Source organism: Rana temporaria, chromosome 10 (assembly GCF_905171775.1).
Source record: "Rana temporaria chromosome 10, aRanTem1.1, whole genome shotgun sequence".
Classification (NCBI taxonomy): domain Eukaryota; kingdom Metazoa; phylum Chordata; class Amphibia; order Anura; family Ranidae; genus Rana; species Rana temporaria.
In genome coordinates this window covers 111,807,358-111,825,402 of record NC_053498.1, presented here as the reverse complement: position 1 = coordinate 111,825,402, position 18,045 = coordinate 111,807,358, and the positions used below count along the sequence as shown (strand labels likewise).

The following is an 18,045-nucleotide window of genomic DNA, read 5'->3' as shown; positions in this document are numbered from 1 at the left end:
CATCGTAAACTGGGTTTACAATATTTCAGTTTTTGAATGAAGAGAAGTGACTGTCTTCTGTCCATTTGTTTTAGCTGCAGAGAAAGGTATTGGGGAATCTGTGTCCCTAGTCTCTTTCCCTGTCTCAGAGAGGAGATGTCAGAGGTCTGTTAAGACCCCTGATATCTCACCAAAGCCCCCAACAGGGCTGATTAAAAAATAAAAATAAAAATTGCAATAAATAATTTAAAAATTAAAATGTAAATAATAATAAAAAATAAAATGTAAATAATAATAAAAAATATAATGTAAATAATAATAAAAATGTTTTTTTTTAAAAAACACACTGACAATCCACTCCCCCCCCCCCCCAAAAAAAAATATCACTGTAAAAAAAAAAAAATCACCATAAAAAAAAATTGTAATTATTAAAAAAAAAAAAAGAAAAGTAATTTTCGGTTTCGGCCTGACATTTTTTTTATTTTTATTTTTTTTTTCGGTTCTGAAATTTCCATTTCGGGGGAACCACTACATTTTAGCCCTTACTGCAGCCCGTAAAAAAATAAACAGGAAGAATAGGTATTTTTATATATGCAGCCTGACTCCATTACAGTAACAAATTAAGATTTTAGGAACATATAGTAATGTTAACAGCTGAAGAGAGGAGGATACGTAGACAAGGCACCAATCTAGGTAAAAATAATGTTCCGTTTGGGAAGTTTAGTGGCCCTTCGGCAATGAATTTCATGTAATACAGTACATAGGCTAACAGACGAGACAGGCCCATCAAGTTCAGCCTTTAAATAAAAAGAAACGCTCCCACAGAAACCATAACTGCCACAAGTATCTTTATATTGGGATGCATTACCAGAATAAATCAGGATCTCTAACCCTCTAATTAGGTAACTCGTCAGATTCTTCCTTTTCCTACTCCTCTGCAAACTTATTTTAAAGACAGACCAATGAAAACAGCTAAAAGACAGCTTTTATTTGTTACATTTTTTGCTGAAACTGCTATACAATACTAGCTCATGGCGGGTCCACACTTTTTAAAAAATGCTAGTTACCTGGCTGTCTCTCATTACTACTTTTTAAGTGAGTGGAAATATCAATTATATTAGAAAATCAAAATTAAGTTTTAACACCCAGAATACATATTTCTTCCAGATCTGTGCCTCAAAAAAAAAGGATTTTTGTACTCACCGTAAAATCAATTTCTCTGAGTTCATAGACGGACACAGCCTTCATTGACCTTAGGGTTATGCTTCTTCCTACCAGGAGATTTAGGCAGAATTCTACAGCACTTAAGGTGTTAAAAACTTTCCTTCATGCTGCTCCTCCCAGGGGGCGTGGCTCTCCCAGGCATAACCCACACCCTGCTTTAGCAGCCTCAGTTCGTAACAAGCAGTACAAACAAAGGAGGGGTGGGTGCTGTGTCCGTCTATGAACTCAGAGAAATGGATTTTACGGTGAGTACAAAAATCCTTTTTTCTCTTTCGTTCATAGACGGACACAGCCTTCATTGACCTTAGGGACGTCCCCAAGCAGTGTCAAAAAAATTCGAGGGGTGGGAAAAATAACACAGCAAAAACAGGTTACACCCCAAACAAAAACCGGAGTTACTCAACGGAGGAACTCCAACCTTAAACTGCCGCCTGTAACACCCTGCGGCCAATGGAGGCATCCGAAGATGCACTCACATCCACCATATAAAACTTTGAAAAAGCGTGGACCGACGACCAGGTCGCAGCCTTACACACCAGTAACACAGAGGCTTGGTGTCGGAAAGCCCAAGAGGCCCCGATCGCCCTGGTCGAATGCGCCATGACCCGAAAGGGGGGCGCCCGCCCTTCAGGGCATAGGCCTGAAGCACAATCCGTCGGATCCACCTGGAAATGGTGGCCGACGAAACTGCCAGGCCCTTACTGGGACCGGACACAGACACGAACAGCGAGTCCGACATCCGGAACAGAGCTGTCGCCGACAAGTAAACTCGAAGGGCCCGAACCACATCCAAAGAATGTAAAGTGGCCTCCTTCGGGTTCTTTGGCTGAGGACACAAGGATAGAAGAACAATGTCCACATCCAAGTGAAAAGCCGAAACGACCTTAGGGAGAAAAACGGCTGCGGCCGCAGCACCACCTCATCCTTACGGATGACCAAGCAGGGAGCCTTGCAAGACAAGGCCACCAGAACAGACAGACACCCGTCTGATCGAGGTAATTGCTACCAGAAATAAAATCACCTTTTGTGACAATAAAACAAAAAACCTCCCAAATGTCCTCAAAGGGAGCATCCCGAAGCACTGAAAGGACTAAAATCAAGTCCCATGGGGGTAATGGAGGGCGCACCGGAGGGGCCACCTGCCAGACCCCCTGACCCAACGCACGCACCCAGGAGTGCTATGCCAAGGGTCGCTGCAAGTAAAAAACAGCCAGAGCAGAAATCTGGCTCCTAACCGTACGTAAGGCGAGAGCCTGAACCACTCCCTGCTGCAAAGACAGCAGAATCCTGTACACAACGCATGTACGAGAGTGCCAGTTCATCTCCCCACACACAGAGAAGTAGGCCTTCCATGTATGAGGAAAAAACCTACGTGAGGTAGACCTCCGTGCAGGCAGCACGGTAGAGACCACCGAGCCCAATAGGCCTCGGTCCTTAAGCCCCTGGCTCTCAACAGCCACGCCGCTAAGGCCGGTGGCTGTGAAACAGGGTGGAAGATTGGACCCTGTAACAGAAAATCAATTCCCAGGGGAAGACGCTAGGGGGCGTCTGCCAGCAGACGCACCTGGTCCGCGTACCAGAAGCGACGCGGCCAATCTGGGGCAATCAGGACCGATAGAATCCCTACAGCTTCTACTCTGCGCAGCAGGCGAGGAAGAAGCTTCCGAGGAGGGAAGGTGTAAAGTAGGCGACAGCGACCCCAAGGAGCCACCAACGCGGCACAGACCCCGAAACACCTGCGGGTGGAGAGACCACTCTCCTTGGCCCAGTGCAGTGCGACTTAGGTAGTCGGCTAGCCAATTCCGTATTCCCGGAATGTACCCGGCCGATAGAGCCGGAACGGACCCTTCGGCCCACCGAAAGGATGCGCGCGACCCCCGTCGCTGCAACAGAACTCCGTGTGCCTCCCTGATGATCAACCTACGCCACGGACGTGGTGTTATCGGACAGGATCCTTACCGGTCGGCCCTGTAGATCCAGGGACCACCTGGTAAGGCAAAGCTTGATTGCTCGGAGCTCCAGAACGTTGATCAGTAGGCAGGACTCCACCTGAGTCCAGTGCCCCTGGGCTGACTGGGTGCCCCAAGCGCCCCTCCCCAACCGGAGAGGCTGGCATCCGTCGTGACCACTGTCCAGTGGCCTGCAGAAAAATGACTTTCCGGCCCGAAGCACCGGAAACGCCAGCCACCATACCAGGGGAGACATGATCAGATGACTCAACTGAATCTGGTAATCCAGAGATGACGGAAGCTAGTCCCATCGTGACAGCAGTTCCCTCCGTAGTACCCTGGCGTGGAATTGGGCATACGGAACCGCCTCGAAAGAGGCTACCAACTGACCCAGAACCTTCCTGCAGAATCGCAGAGATGACCGCTTCTGGGTCGGCAACTGCTGCACAGCAGATAGCAGAGTCTGAAGTTTTTCCGCTAGGAGAAAAACACTCCCGCCCCGGAGGAATCCAGGACCAGTCTCAGGTATCCCTGAGACGGAATCAACCCTGATTTCAGGACAATCCAGAAACCAGCCGAACACTCGGAGAGCCTGACACGTGATAGACACCGCTCCACCAATGCAGAGCTCGAAGAAGCTCGTAGGAGAATGTCGTCCAGACATCCCATGATAACAAACCCCCGCTGTCACAGCCGGGCCAGTATCGGTACGAGCACCTTGGCGAAAACCCGCCGAATGGGAAGGACACCATTGAAAATGGTCCCCCCCCGACCGCAAAGCACAGAATCTCTGGTGGTTTGAGGATATGCAGGTACACGTTCATGACATCCAAGGATGCCAGAAAAACCTGACAAAACAAAACGAGGGACTTGAGGCCCAGGATCGACCGGGCCCCATCCTCCATGGGGACACAAACAGAATGGAGTAAAACCCCGAGACCGTTCCAACGAGGGAACTGGCACAATCACTCCCCTGACCAGAAGATCCTGGACAGCCCCTGACGGAGTCAACCGGCGAACCGGAGGAGGCCAGAAGCCGGAGGGAAAAAACCTGTTTGGCAGACAAAAGAGAAACTCAATCTTGTACCCCAAGGAAAACACTTCGCAATGCGAAGCCAGTCTCCCACCCGAGACACGGGCGGGAGCAGACCTTCACGCGGAAGCAGGTATGTCCGCAGACTTGTTAGGCATGCGGTATCCGGTGCGCTGCTACCCCGCAGCGGGGATTCAAGCACCATGTAGACCTACCCCCACCGCACAGGGCGAGCGAAAAAACGCTCGGAGGTAGGCAAGGAGGGTCCTTGCACAGGGCGAGGTCCCTAGCCCTTCCCAAACCGTGGGAACAGCATGCGCTTACCACCTGTGGCATCCTCAATGATGCCAGTCAGGGAAGACCCAAAAGGACCGTTCACCCTTAACAGTGATCACCAAGGCCACCTTAGAGGTCCTTCTTCCAGCTCCTGCAGCAGGAGCTTCGCCCTTTTAGTCGGGGCCTGCCAGGGCCCCGGCCAGAGCCGGCCTCACCGCCGAACCCACCACCGTGAATAGGGAGCGGGCCACGGCCTCCACTCTCCTATCAGCGGGATCCTGAAATGCAGGAGCCCCTTCCACAGGCAATGTGGTGGCCTTGCGCAGTCTGGACACAGGGGGGTCCACTGGCGGAGGAGAGACCTACTTTTTTTTTTTTTTAAACCCCCCTCAAGGGGGTAACAGGTTGCAAAGTTTTTTGACAAACTTTTTGCGGTGCATCCCATTCCTTGTATAACATATAGTCCAAATAAGGAACACAAGGAAACACTTCAGCGATGCGTGGTAGTCTGCTGGTACTGACACGGAGGTGTCTCCGCCACATCCTCAATTTTTAGAGCCTCACGCACCGCAGAAACAAGAGCTCCAACAAATTCTTGCCAGCAACTGACTGCAGCAGAGTCATCCTCACTATCCATAAGGGTTAAAACCCGCAGCCTCTGACATAACAGAACCAGAAAAAAACAGCGATTCTGTGTCATCCCCAGAAGCAGGCTTCAGGGAGGGGGCGCTTTTTTACCCCCCATCCGGGCACTAGCTGCTTCAAACCTGGCAAGAAACCCAGGACAGCCAACATAACAGATGTGGCAGGGGGAGGGGCGGTAAGGGTTAACTCAGGCATAGCTTGAGTTCCATAGTGTCAGCGCTGAGTCACCCACCCTGCAAGGCAGGACAAAAAAAAAACCACTGGTCACCTCCTTGCTGCTATTGCAGAGCATGGGGGCCCCCGGTATTCACCACCCCACCCAGCTGCAGAGGGAGCTGAAAAACCTCAGGTGTGCTCTGATGTGCTGACTGTGATGTGTATTCACCTCATGGAATATTCACAGCACTAAAACTGTAACAGCACTAAAACTGACCAGAGGCTGTGCCGAGTCATCTCAGGGAAGAATCACATCGTTACCAAGGAGATTTCCAAGACGGCCGCTGTCTGAGGTAAAAATTACCTCATAGAACACAGCAGCACTGACTGCTTTGTTACCTCAGAAAAGAATCACAGCGTTACCAAGGAGATTTCCAAGACGGCCGCTGTCTGAGGTAAAAATTACCTCATAGAACACAGCAGCACTGACTGCTTTGTCTGTTACCTCAGAAAAGAATCACAGCGTTGCCAAGGAGATTTCCAAGACGGCCGCTGTCTGAGGTAAAAATTACCTCATAGAACACAGCAGCACACAGCAGCACCCTCCAGAGTAACAACACAGTCCCCCTAACAACACACGGGCCCCGGTGGTAACAAAGAAAACCCAGGAGGCCCCCCTTCACAGCCACTACCCAGTCAGGGGAAGGAGGGAGAGGAAGGGGAGAGAGGAAAGCAGGGCGGACCCTCAGTCGACCTCCCCAGGGAAACCACCAGCCAGACCACTTACCTGAGTAAGGGGCCACTACTTACCTGTCCTGCGACTACCCGGCTGGAGGTATCCCAGACAGAACCAACGTCCGTAAACGGCATGGCTGTCGGCCAGACACACTGTGACAAAGCCATAGAGACCGGTCATATGTGTGCCCTAGAACCAAAGTTCCCCGGCCGCCCCTGGAGCAATGGGGCCTGTCGTGGACGTCCCAAAGCTGAGCTGAGGGCCGGCACACGCTCGAAGGCCGAACATGGGGGGACTACAAGAGTCGAGGACCCAGCCTGTCACCCAGTCGGCTGTTGATAGAAGAATCGCAGGATTCAAAAATGCAGGAACAAAATAATAAAAAAAGCGAGAAAAATCGCCAGAAAAAAACTCCAGAGTCCAGGAACTCCAGAGATAGCCTTGACCTCCTGTCGTTAGGCAGAAAACAAACTGAGGCTGCTAAAGCAGGGTGTGGGTTATGCCTGGGGGAGCCACGCCCCCTGGGAGGAGCAGCATGAAGGAAAGTTTTTAACACCTTAAGTGCTGTAGAATTCTGCCTAAATCTCCTGGTAGGAAGAAGCATAACCCTAAGGTCAATGAAGGCTGTGTCCGTCTATGAACGAAAGAGAAAGTATCACAGCTGATCTCCAATTACCAGCAGCCGAGGAGAGGTCAGTAACGAGTCTCCATATTCTCTTAGTACAATTTTATTTTAAAATTCTAGTACTGTACTTATTTATATAACCACCAGGGGGAGTTCTTACAACGGCCATCGTAAACATCAGCATCAGGGATGTGATTTGCACTCCTACAGCAAACAGACAAACCTGCTACAAGGTAGCTAGTTAGCTTTCTATAAAGTAGCGTTTCTCAGCTTTATCAAAATATGCAGACCCTATAAAAGCCAAACCTTTATCAAATACCCCTGCCCTGGAGTTTGCCACTTTATCAGATGTACCCTTTGATGTGGGTGCATTTCCATTACCCCTGTTTGTGTTCAAATGATTTACAAACAAACCATTAAATACAAATGCCAATAAACATGTTAGGCCTCGTACACACGACCGAGAAACTCGTCGTAAATGAAACATTGTTTTCCTCAACGAGTTCCTTGTTAGGCTTGTTGAGGAACTCGACAAGCTTGCTTTGCGTACACACTGTCAAGACAAAATCTCCTTGTTCTCAAACGCGGTGACGTACAACACGTACGACGGCAGGGGAAGTTCGATTCCACTGGCACAACCCTTGGGGCTGCTTTTGCTAATCTCATGTTACTGCGTGTTAAGTAAAAGTTTGGTAAGAGACAATTTGCACTTTTCAGACTGTTACAGCGTGACAAATGTGCTATCTCCATTACAAACGCTACTTTTACCGAAGGTGCGCTCCCGTCTCATACTTTATTCTGAGCATGCGCGGGTTTCTAAGCATACACACGAACGTGTTTCTCGTCGAAAACCAGCCCGACGAGGAAATTGAGACTCCCGACGAGGAAAAAGATAACTTGTTCTCTTTTTTTCTCGTCGAGTTCCTCGGCAGTTTTCTCGATGAAAAACATACACACGACCGTTTTCCTCTGCAAAAAAGCTCTGCCACCAAGTTTCTTGATGGATTCTGTCGAGGAAAGCGGTCGTGTGTACGAGGCCTCAGTGCCGGTTCACACTACAGTGACTTGGGATCCGACCTTGTCAGACTTGTCATATTCCTAAACTGGATGCTTGTGGGCTTCACATGCCCACAAGCAAAATTAAAACGGCCTGCACAGCTTTATCAAAGTTCTTTTATGAGATGAAACCGGACATTGGGGGGCCAATTTTACAGAAGACGTGAGTGTTACAATCCTATTTTAAAAGCTTGTGAAAGGTTTAAAAAAATTAATTATTGATTGTAGTTGGAACTCCGCTTTAACCACTTCAGCCCCGCACCATTTTGCTGGTCAATGAGCTGGCCACTTTTTGCATTTCGGCACTGCGTCGTTTTAACTGACAATTGCGCGGTCGTGCGACGTGGCTCCCAAACAAAATTGGCGTCCTTTTTTCCCCACAAATAGAGCTTTCTTTTGGTGGTATCTGATCACCTCTGCGGTTTTTATTTTTTGCGCTATAAACAAAAATAGAGCGACAATTTTGATTTTTTTTTATTATATTTTTTACTTTTTGCTGTAATAAATACCCCCAAAAATATATACAAATTTTTTTCCCCCTCAGTTTAGACCGATACGTATTCTTCTACATATTTTTTACGTAAAAAAAATCGCAATAAGCGTTTATTGATTGGTTTGCGCAAAAGTTATAGCGTCTACAAAATAGGGGATAGTTTTATGGCATTTTTATTAATATTGTTTTTTTTTTACTAGTAATGGCGGCGATCATCGATTTTTATCGGTACTGCGACCTTATGGCGGACACTTCGGACACTTTTGACACATTTTTGGGACCATTGGCATTTTTATAGCGATCAGTGTTATAAAAATGCATTGATTACGGTAAAAATGTCACTGGCAGGGAAGGGGTTAACACTAGGGGGCGAGGAAGGGGTTAATTATGTTCCCTGGGTGTGTTCTAACTGAAGGGGGGGTGGAACTGACTAGGGGAAATAACAGATTGCTGTTCATACATTGTATGAACAGACGAACAGTCATTTCTCCCTCTGACAGGACCGGGAGCTGTGTGTTTACACACACAGCTCCCGGTTCTCGCTCTGTAACGAGCGATCGCGGGTGCCCGACGGTGATCGCGCCCCCCGGGCACGCACGTCGGCACCAGGGGCGAGCAGGGGGCGCACGCGCCCCTAATGGCTGGAATGCGAAATGACGTATACTTATGTGATTTCGTGCAGCCGAGCCGACCTGCCGCCGTATAACTGCGGCGGCTGGTCGGCTAGTAGTTAATTTGGGTAGGGGGAAAATAATTGCTTTATACAAACTCATCCTTACCTTTGTACAATCCGAGCTTGTGGACATTTTGCTGGAATTTTCTTTGCCATGGAATTTTCCATCATGGTCTGGATTTGGCTTTGAAGAGTGTCAACCTGCTCTTGGTTTTTCAGCAAATAGATACCACGTCCTTGATTGAGCCCAGTGGGTTTACAGATCCAAGTTTCGTTGTCTAGAAAAATGAAATGAGTAGGTATTCAAAATCGGTGTTAGGGTTGCTTCACTGTTTGGCATCCATAGTACCTTCTGCAATCATGGATTAAATATTCCATGAAATAGACAGTTTATACATATAGGCCCATATTCTCTGTAAATGTCCGCGGGCGGCGCGTAAGGCATTTACACTCCGCCGCCCCAAACTACAGGAGCAAGTGCTGTATTCCCCAAACACTTGCTCCGTAGTTTGGGGCGGCGGAGTGTAAATGGCCCGGCGTAGCCACGCGTATCTTCAAGGGGGCGGCTTCTATTCAAATTAAGCGCGCCCCCGATTCTAAGTAACTGCGCATGCGCTGGGCTTAAAAATACCCAGTGTGCATGCTCCAGTTCTCGGCGGAAAACGTCAATGACGCCGACGTGTGCGTCATTGACGTAAAGTCGTATTCAAGAACGACTTGGGGAAACGACGTAGCCGACGGAAAAACACGACGCGGACCCGACGCTATCCGTAACATGGCCTACGTGGGACATGCGGAAACGTACTCCTCATATAGCAGGAGTAAGTTTCCGCTTACGCAAACGACGTTAGCGACGGGTACGCAACGCGAAATCGTTCGGGAATCGGCGTAGCAGGCTCATTTGCATAAACAAATGAGACCTTCACGTAAATGCCATCTAGCGGCGGGCGGCGTAATTACATTTAAGATCCGACAGTGTAAGTGACTTACACATGGCGGATCTTAAGTGTATCTATGCGAAAATTATTCTAAGAATCACTCGCATAGATACACGGGCCAAAAAAGAGAGATACGATGGAGTATCCTGAGATACTCCATCGTAACTTCTCTCAGAATATGGCCCATATAGCCCAGCAAAACTTATACCCAATGCAGTAAAATAGTTACATCAAAAACAAAATCAAAGATTGAATGTACAACATAATTACCCCGCCCCCTTATGTCGTCACCACCAAGAGAATGATGGGACTGTGATGTCATAAGAGGCCTATATAAATCGTTGCGCACCGCACACCCGGCATTACAGCGGGAGAGAGCGTCGTGGCAACATCTGGAGAAAAGAAGAGGAAGAAGGTGACGGAGGAAGACCGGGCTGGCGGCCGCTAGTAAAAGAGCTGCAAGAAGATAGCGGAGCAGGCCGGCAGAAGGAAGAAGTCACCGGAGATCGGGAGAAGAACCAGAGAGCACGGAGAAGACACCAGAGAGCAGAAGAAGAGAGCGGAGAAGTCGAAAGAAGATCCCCAAAGTTAGAAGAAGACCCCCGAAGAGCGAGATGAGAGAGCGGAGAAGACGGAAGAGACCCCCGAAGTCGGAAGAAGAGCTGCCTAATAAATGACTTTAAAAACCTGTGTAGTGTGTTTTTTTTTTTTACACTTTTCCTCCAGGTGAATGGGTAGGGGTACGATGTACCCTATACTCATTCACCTAGGGAGGGGGGCCGGGATCTGGGGGCCCCCTTATTAAATCTAAATCTTTATGTCTCTATAATGTCAAATCTTTTCTTTCTATGTCGAATAATCTCGGACTAATAGAGTTAGGTTAGGCACATTGAACCGCAGGTTCGATGGACACAAATCGCTATCGTCACAGTCATGTCGAATCTTCTATCTATTTTGAACTGTTGTCGCAATGAAACGAAAATAAAGCATTTTTTTTATGTCGGATCTTTTGGATTCTGCACATTCGTTATCGTTTGTTGAAATGAACTTGAAAATCCCCAAAATTCAGACGAAAATGCATTCGGACAAAAACGAATGCACATGTCTACTCGCAACCCACCACACCAAGGCACGCCTGGTTTTACTGATCGGGCATATGGATTGATCCAGAGACTGCTCTTTCCTGCCAGACATTTTGTTTGCCAGTGGGCAATCTCCTGAAAGCAGCAGCATAATCTGATATATTTGAAATTTACATCCTGTGTCCCTTAATGTATAACTAGTAAAAAATGAATTACCACTCTACATTTTTGGTTTGAATTTTCAGCTGGAAATGTATCTGCATGTCTGCAGCTTATAATGACAATACTAAGTAAATTTAATAATATGGCCCGGATTCACGTAGCACTTCCGCCGACGTATCTCGAGATACGCCGCGTAAGAGCACATATGCGCCGTCGTATCTATGCGCCTGACTTTGAAAGCAAGATACGCCTGTAAATAGGCTTCATCCCACCGACTTAAGTTTCCTACGCCGTCCTATCGTGGGCGCATATTTACGCTGGCCGCAAGGGGCGCTCCCATTGATTTACGATTCGAATATGCAAATTGTGTGAGATACGCCGATTCACGAACGTACTTGCGCCCGGCGCATTAATATACGCGGTTTACGTAAGTCGTACGTCCGGCGTAAAGTTATTCCCCATCTATGAGGCGCAACTCATGCAAAGGTATGGACCAGGGAACAGCCGTCGTATTTTACGTCGTTTACGTAGTAGTACGTGAATAGGGCTGGGCGTAGGTTACGTTCAAGTCGTAGACAGTGTTTCGACGTATCTTAGGGAGTATTTTCGACGTGATTCTGAGCATGCGCACTGGGATGCGTCCACTGGACGGCGCATGCGCCGTTCGTTCGGCCCATCATTTACATGTGGTCATGCTTTATTTAAATGGATCACGCCAACTTCCACCTACTTTGAATTAGGCTGGCTTACGCCTACGAATTTACATTACACCGGCGCAACGTTGGGAGCATTTGCTTTGTGAATTCCATGCTTGCCTCTCTGCGCTGCGTTGGCGTAGCGTAAAAGAGATACGCTGCGGCGGCATATATATGCGCCGATGTATGTGAATCCGGGCCTATAGGTTTGCTGGCAGGCTAACCTGAGTTCACTAATTGCAATACTAATTTGTTTATTTGAAATCTAACAGGTAGAACTTCTTCATGTTTAAAAAAAATTAACAATAATTTAACGACTTTTTTTAATGTAACCAATATATTGCATGTATAGTGGGTTACCTTCATACATAGAAAAGAATGTCTCTGCCTCTTCTTTCAAATCCAGGCGGAATGTCTCAGGGAAAAAATCTGCCATTTTCAATATCCTGTTTGTAGACAGAAATAAAAATCAATATTGACCACAGATACACCGCAATATTGCGCTAACAGAACAGTGTCATACATCTCCTAGCTGTAGCTTTTGTTCTTTCTTGAACTGAAATTTTCCTGTACCTCCACAACTGCACTTCTTTTAGGAGGTATCTTTATAAACACATATAGGCAGATTCAGAGAGACTTACGGCGACGTATCAGTAGATACGCCGCCGTAAGTCCGAATGTGTGCCGTCGTATCTTTGAGCGTATTCTGGAAACCAGATATGCCTGAATTTGGCCAAGATACGACCGACATAAGTCTCCTACGTCGTCGTATCTTGGGTGCATTATTACGCTGGACGCAAGGGGTGCTTCAGTTGATTTACGCATCGAATATGTAAATGAGCTAGATACGCCGATTCACGAACGTACTTGCCCCTGTCGCTGTAATCTACGTCATTTACGTAAGGCGTTTTTCCGGCGTAAAGTTAAACCACCAAAAAGCTGGTCTAAGTCGTTTAGGGTATGGACGTCGGAAGTGCCGTCGGATTTTACTTTGTTTACGTAAATGGTACGTGAATAGGGCTGGGCGTAAGTGAGGTTTCACGTCGTACGCATTGTGACGTCGTATCGTAGGGAGTATTTGCGACGTGATTCTGAGCATGCGCGTGCATGCGCGCGCATGCGCCGTTCGTTCGGCCATGCATTCACATGGGGTCACGATACATTTGAATACAACACGCCCACTGCCTTGCTACTTTGAATTACGCGGGCTTACGCCGGCCCATTTACGTTACGCCGGCGTACATATGGGAGCAAGTGCTTTGTGAATACAGTACTTGCCCCTCAATGTATGGCCGTCGTTCCCGCGTCGAAATTTAAAAATGAACGTCGTTTGCGTAACACGTCCGGGAATATGGAAGTACGCTACGCGCGTCGGCGTTCTAACAAATGACCTCACGGCGCGCAAAGCACGACGGGATTTGCGAAACGGAGCATACGCAGTAGGTCCGGCGCGGGAGCGCGCCTAATTTAAATGGCACACGCCCATTTGAATTGGCCCGTCTTGCGCCGGAGGCCGCCGGCGTAGTTTTCATCGCAAGTGCTCTGTGAATCAGGCACCTGCGATGAAAACTTGCGACGGTGTAACGTATCTACGATACGTTACGCCGCCGCAGTTCTATGTGAATCTGGCCCTAAGTACTTATAATCCATCAATGTGCCAATTAATGAGTCAGCCTCCCTTCCTGATGATGCTTGTTTAGGGGAAACGCGTCGGATAGAGCTGTTCTGTGACATCATCACACATAACCCCTTGAACCCCACACTTGTGCACCACAACCATGTGCATTGCAGTGCCTTATAGTGCATTGGAAACAAAAAAGCTACCCATCACAAGCAGTCATATGTTCTTCATTTATTTAACTTACTTGCTATGAGCAACATATTTTTTTTTACATACTGTACAGTAGGTACTACCGGTAGTGAGTTATACTAATGTGTTGTATACGTTTTTTTTTTTTTTTTGCTAAAGGGGCCGTTTTAGGTAATTGTCAATACATAAAATCATTTGTACAAATTACTGTTGGCCCGTATGGAAGCAAGATGGGCATGTTTGCATATTTTGCCAACAAATTGGGGTCAACAGTATTCTTTTGTGTAGTATGTTTACACAACTCCTGCAATGCTATAGCAACCTTTAATCCATAAAAAATGAACATAAACATAGAGGGGTAGAAAAACGTATTTGTGTGCGGACGTAACGTATCCTATTTACGCTACGCCTCCGCAACTTTGACAGGCAAGTGCAGTATTCACAAAGCAAAGTTGCGGCGGCGTAGCGTAAATAGGCCAGCGTAAGCCCGCCTAATTCAAATGTGGAAGATGTGGGCGTGTTTTATGTAAATTTATTGTGACCCCACGTAAATGACGCTTTTTCCGAACGGCGCATGTGCCGTCCGTGAAAGTATCCCAGTGCGCATGCTCCAAATTAACCTGCAAAAAGCCAATGCTTTCGACGTGAACGTATAGCAGGGGTAACTTTACGCCGGAAAAAGCCTTACGTAAACGGCGTATCTGTACTGCGACGGCCGGGCGTACATTTGTGAATAGGCGTATCTAGCTGATTTACATATTCTAGGCGTAAATCAGCGTACACGCCCCTAGCGGCCAGCGTAACTATGCAGTTAAGATACGACGGCGTAGGAGACTTACGCCGGTCGTATCTTAGCAACATTTAATCGTATCTCAGTTTGAGCATACGCTTAAAGTTGCGATGGCGTGGATTCGGACTTACGACGGCGTATCTACAGATAGGCCCGTCGTAAGTCTTTCTGAATCTGGGCCGGAGTGAATTGTATTGTAAGCTTATAATACAAGCTAGTAATAAATAAGGATATATCAATTTACAATAAGAGACAGCATGACTGACAACATGACAAAGTATTGAAATATAAATTACGCTTTACATTAACCACTTCAGCCCCAGAAAGATTTACCCCCTTAATGACCAGGCTATTTGTTGTGATATGGCACTGCATCGCTTTAACTGACAAGTGCACGCTTGTGCGATGTTGTACCCCAAAAAAATTGATGTCTTCTTTTTCCCACAAATAGCGCTTTCTTTTGGTGGTATTTGATCACCTCTGCGGTTTTTATTTTTTGCGCTATAAACAAAAAAAGAACAACTTTCCGCTATAATACAGATCCCCAAAAAATATACAAAAAAAAAATATTCATCATTTTAGGCCAATATGTATCTGACTACATATTTTTGGTAAAAAAATTGCAATACGCGTATATTGATTGGTTTGCAAAAGTTATAGGCCCAGATTCACAGAGTGTGGGCGCACATTACGCCGCTGTAGAGTAACCAATGTACGCTACGCCAACGCAGCGCAGAGAGGCAAGCAATGCATTCAGCAAGCCAGTGCTCCCAACGCTGCGCCAGCGTGGCGTGGGATTCGAAGGCGTACGCCGGGGTAGGTAAGTGGGCGTGACCCATGCAAATGAGGCGTGACCCCATGCAAATGATGGGCCGAGCACCAGACAGATACGTATCAGGAACTGCGCATGCTCCGTGACGTGGACGCATCCCCCTGCGCCTGCTCACAACCACGTCGGAACAACTACCTAAACTACGCCGGATCACTACGTACGGCGTGAACGTAACTTACGCCGAGCCAGACACACGTCCAACGTAAAATACGCCGGCTTGTTGTTCCCTGGTGCAGACCTTTGCATGTCTGCTGCTGGGTTGCACCTCCTTTATGGGGAATAACTTTACGCCGGACGTACAACTTACGCGCACCTCGCGTAGCCTGCGTCGGACGCACGCAGGTTCGTGAATCGCCGTATTTCCCTTATTTGCATGTTTGAATGGCTAATGAATGGGAGCGGCACCATGCACCCAGCCTAAATGTGCGCCCACCCTACGCCGGCGTAAGTAAGCTACGTCGGCGGGGTGTAGCCTAGTTTTAGGCGCACATCTGTTTGTGGGTCTGGCGCACAGATACGACGGCGCACATTTGCACTTACGCCGGCGTAACTTGTTATACGTCGGCGTAAGTGCTTTGTGAATCTGGGCCATAGTGTCTACAAAATAGGGGATAGATTAATGGAGTTAAAAAACATTTTTTTGTTGTTTTTACTGGTAATGGCAGCGATTTCTAGAGGGACTGCGACATTACGGCGGACAAATCTGACCCCAAGTGACACTTTTTGGGGACCAGTGACACTATTACAGTGATCAGTGCTAAAAAAAATGCACTGATAAATGTATAAATGACACTGGCAGGGAAGGGGTTAACACTAGGGGCGATCAAGGGGTTAACTGTGTTCCCTGGGTGTGTTCTAACTATGTGGGGGATGGGCTCACTGGGACAACACAGAGATCGCTGTTCCTGATCACTAGGAACAGCAGATCTCAATGCTGTTCCTTCCAGAAGGGGGATCCGTCTTGTTTACATAGGTAGATCCCTGTTCCGTGGAGCGATCAAGGGTGGCTGGAGGACATCTAGTCAGCTGGACCCACAGTATCTATTGCATGAAGCGTCGTACAGGTACGTCATTTTGTGCAATAGAACCGACCTGACGCAGTATGGCCCGGATTCACGTAGCACTTACGCCGACGTATCTCGAGATACGCCGCGTAAGTGTCCATGTGCGCCGTCGTATCTGTGCGCCGTACCCACAGAACTACATACGCCTGAAAATAGGCTTCCTACGACCGACGAAAATTTCCTACGCCGTCGGATTCTAGGCGCATATTTACGCTGGACGCAAGGGGCGCTCCCATTGATTTACGATTTGAATATGCAAATGAGTGAGATACGCCGATTCACGAACGTACTTGCGCCCGGTGCATTAATATACGCGGTTTACGTAAGCTTACGTCCGGCGTATAGTTATTCCCCATCTATGAGGCGCAGCTCATGCAAAGGTATGGACCAGGGAACAGCCGTCGTATTTTACGTCGTTTACATAGTAGTACGTGAATAGGGATGGGCGTAGGTTACGTTCACGTCGTAGGCAGTGATTTGACGTATCTTAGGGAGTATTTCCGACGTGATTCTGAGCATGTGCACTGGTTTGCGTCCACGGGACGGTGCATGCGCCGTTCGTTCGGCCCATCATTTGCATGGGGTCACGCTTCATTTAAATGTATCACGCCCACTTCCACCTACTTTTAATTAGGCTGGCTTACGCCTACGAATTTACGTTACGCCGGCGCAACGTTGGGAGCATTTGCTTTGTGAATACTGTGCTCGCCGCTCTGCGCTACGTCGGCGTATCGTATATTCGATACGCTACAACGGCATAACTATGCGCCGTTGTAAGTGAATATGTTCTGTGGCTGGTCGGCAAGTGGCTTTTAATGGAGTAACTAACCTCTAATACATAAAGTGAATAGTGATTCATAAAAAAGCCACAAATGGCTCCCTAACCACTATATTAGGGACACTTTTACAACTACTGTCATTAGAGATGATTGCACACCTGGCTTTGCTGATTTTTTGCATGACTCTTTCATATTCTCGCAGGCTGCTCAAAAGTCCGATCTTCGTGGTGAGCACCTTATTGTTAGGTATTTGATACAAAAGTTGTTCACCTAAACATAAAACATTAAAGCATTATTGTAAAGTATGGGATTTTTATACAAAGCAGATGCAAAACCTCATTATTGCTGGCTATGTTTTTGCAATGAAAACAGAATACTAACAACTTATGGAAGTATATCTTATATTCTATTTTATCTGCAGGGCGGTACAAGACAAATGGGTTGATTTACTCAAACTGGAGAGTGCAAAATCTGCTGCAGCTTTGCATGGTAGCCAATCAGCTTCTAATTTCAACTTGTTCATTGAAAAGGTTACTAAACCCTTGGGGGGTAACATTAAAATAACAAACATGTTGGGCCAGATTCACGTAGCGCAGCGGATCTATAGATCCGCTCGATCTACGTGAATTAAGATCCGCTCACGCAAGTTTAGGAGGCAAGTGGCTAATTCACAAACAACTTACCTCCAAACTTGCGACGGCGGATCCTAACTCCCCCGGCGCAATTCAAATTCCGCGGCTAGGGGAGTGTACTATTTAAATCAGGCGCGTTCCCGCGCCGATTTAAATGCGCAGGCGCCGTCCGCGAAATTTTCCGGCGTGCATTGCTCCCACTGACGTCGCTAGGACGTCAGTGGTTTCGACGCTTACGTAAACGACGTCCGTCCGTATTCGAGAACGACTTACGCAAACGACGTTAAAAAATTCAAATTCGACGCGGGAACAACGGCTATACTTAACATTGGCTGCGCCTGATAAAAGAAGGGGTAAGTATACGACGGGTACGCCGCTACGGAAACGTTGTAAGAAGACTGCATCGGGTCTGCGTA

The 18,045-nt window shown here is 47.5% G+C and overlaps 1 protein-coding gene across 1 annotated transcript in view; it reads right to left on the bottom strand.

Moving 5' to 3' along the window:
* Positions 1–18,045, bottom strand: part of TTLL10 (tubulin tyrosine ligase like 10) — a 114,661-nt gene that overhangs the window by 35,748 nt on the left and 60,868 nt on the right. The window contains exons 5-7 of the mRNA XM_040325993.1: positions 17,156–17,267; positions 12,083–12,168; positions 8,952–9,123 (exon numbers count right to left, since the gene is read on the bottom strand). Of these exons, the coding sequence (XP_040181927.1) occupies positions 8,952–9,123; positions 12,083–12,168; positions 17,156–17,267 (370 nt within the window). The remainder of the gene's footprint in view (positions 1–8,951; positions 9,124–12,082; positions 12,169–17,155; positions 17,268–18,045) is intronic.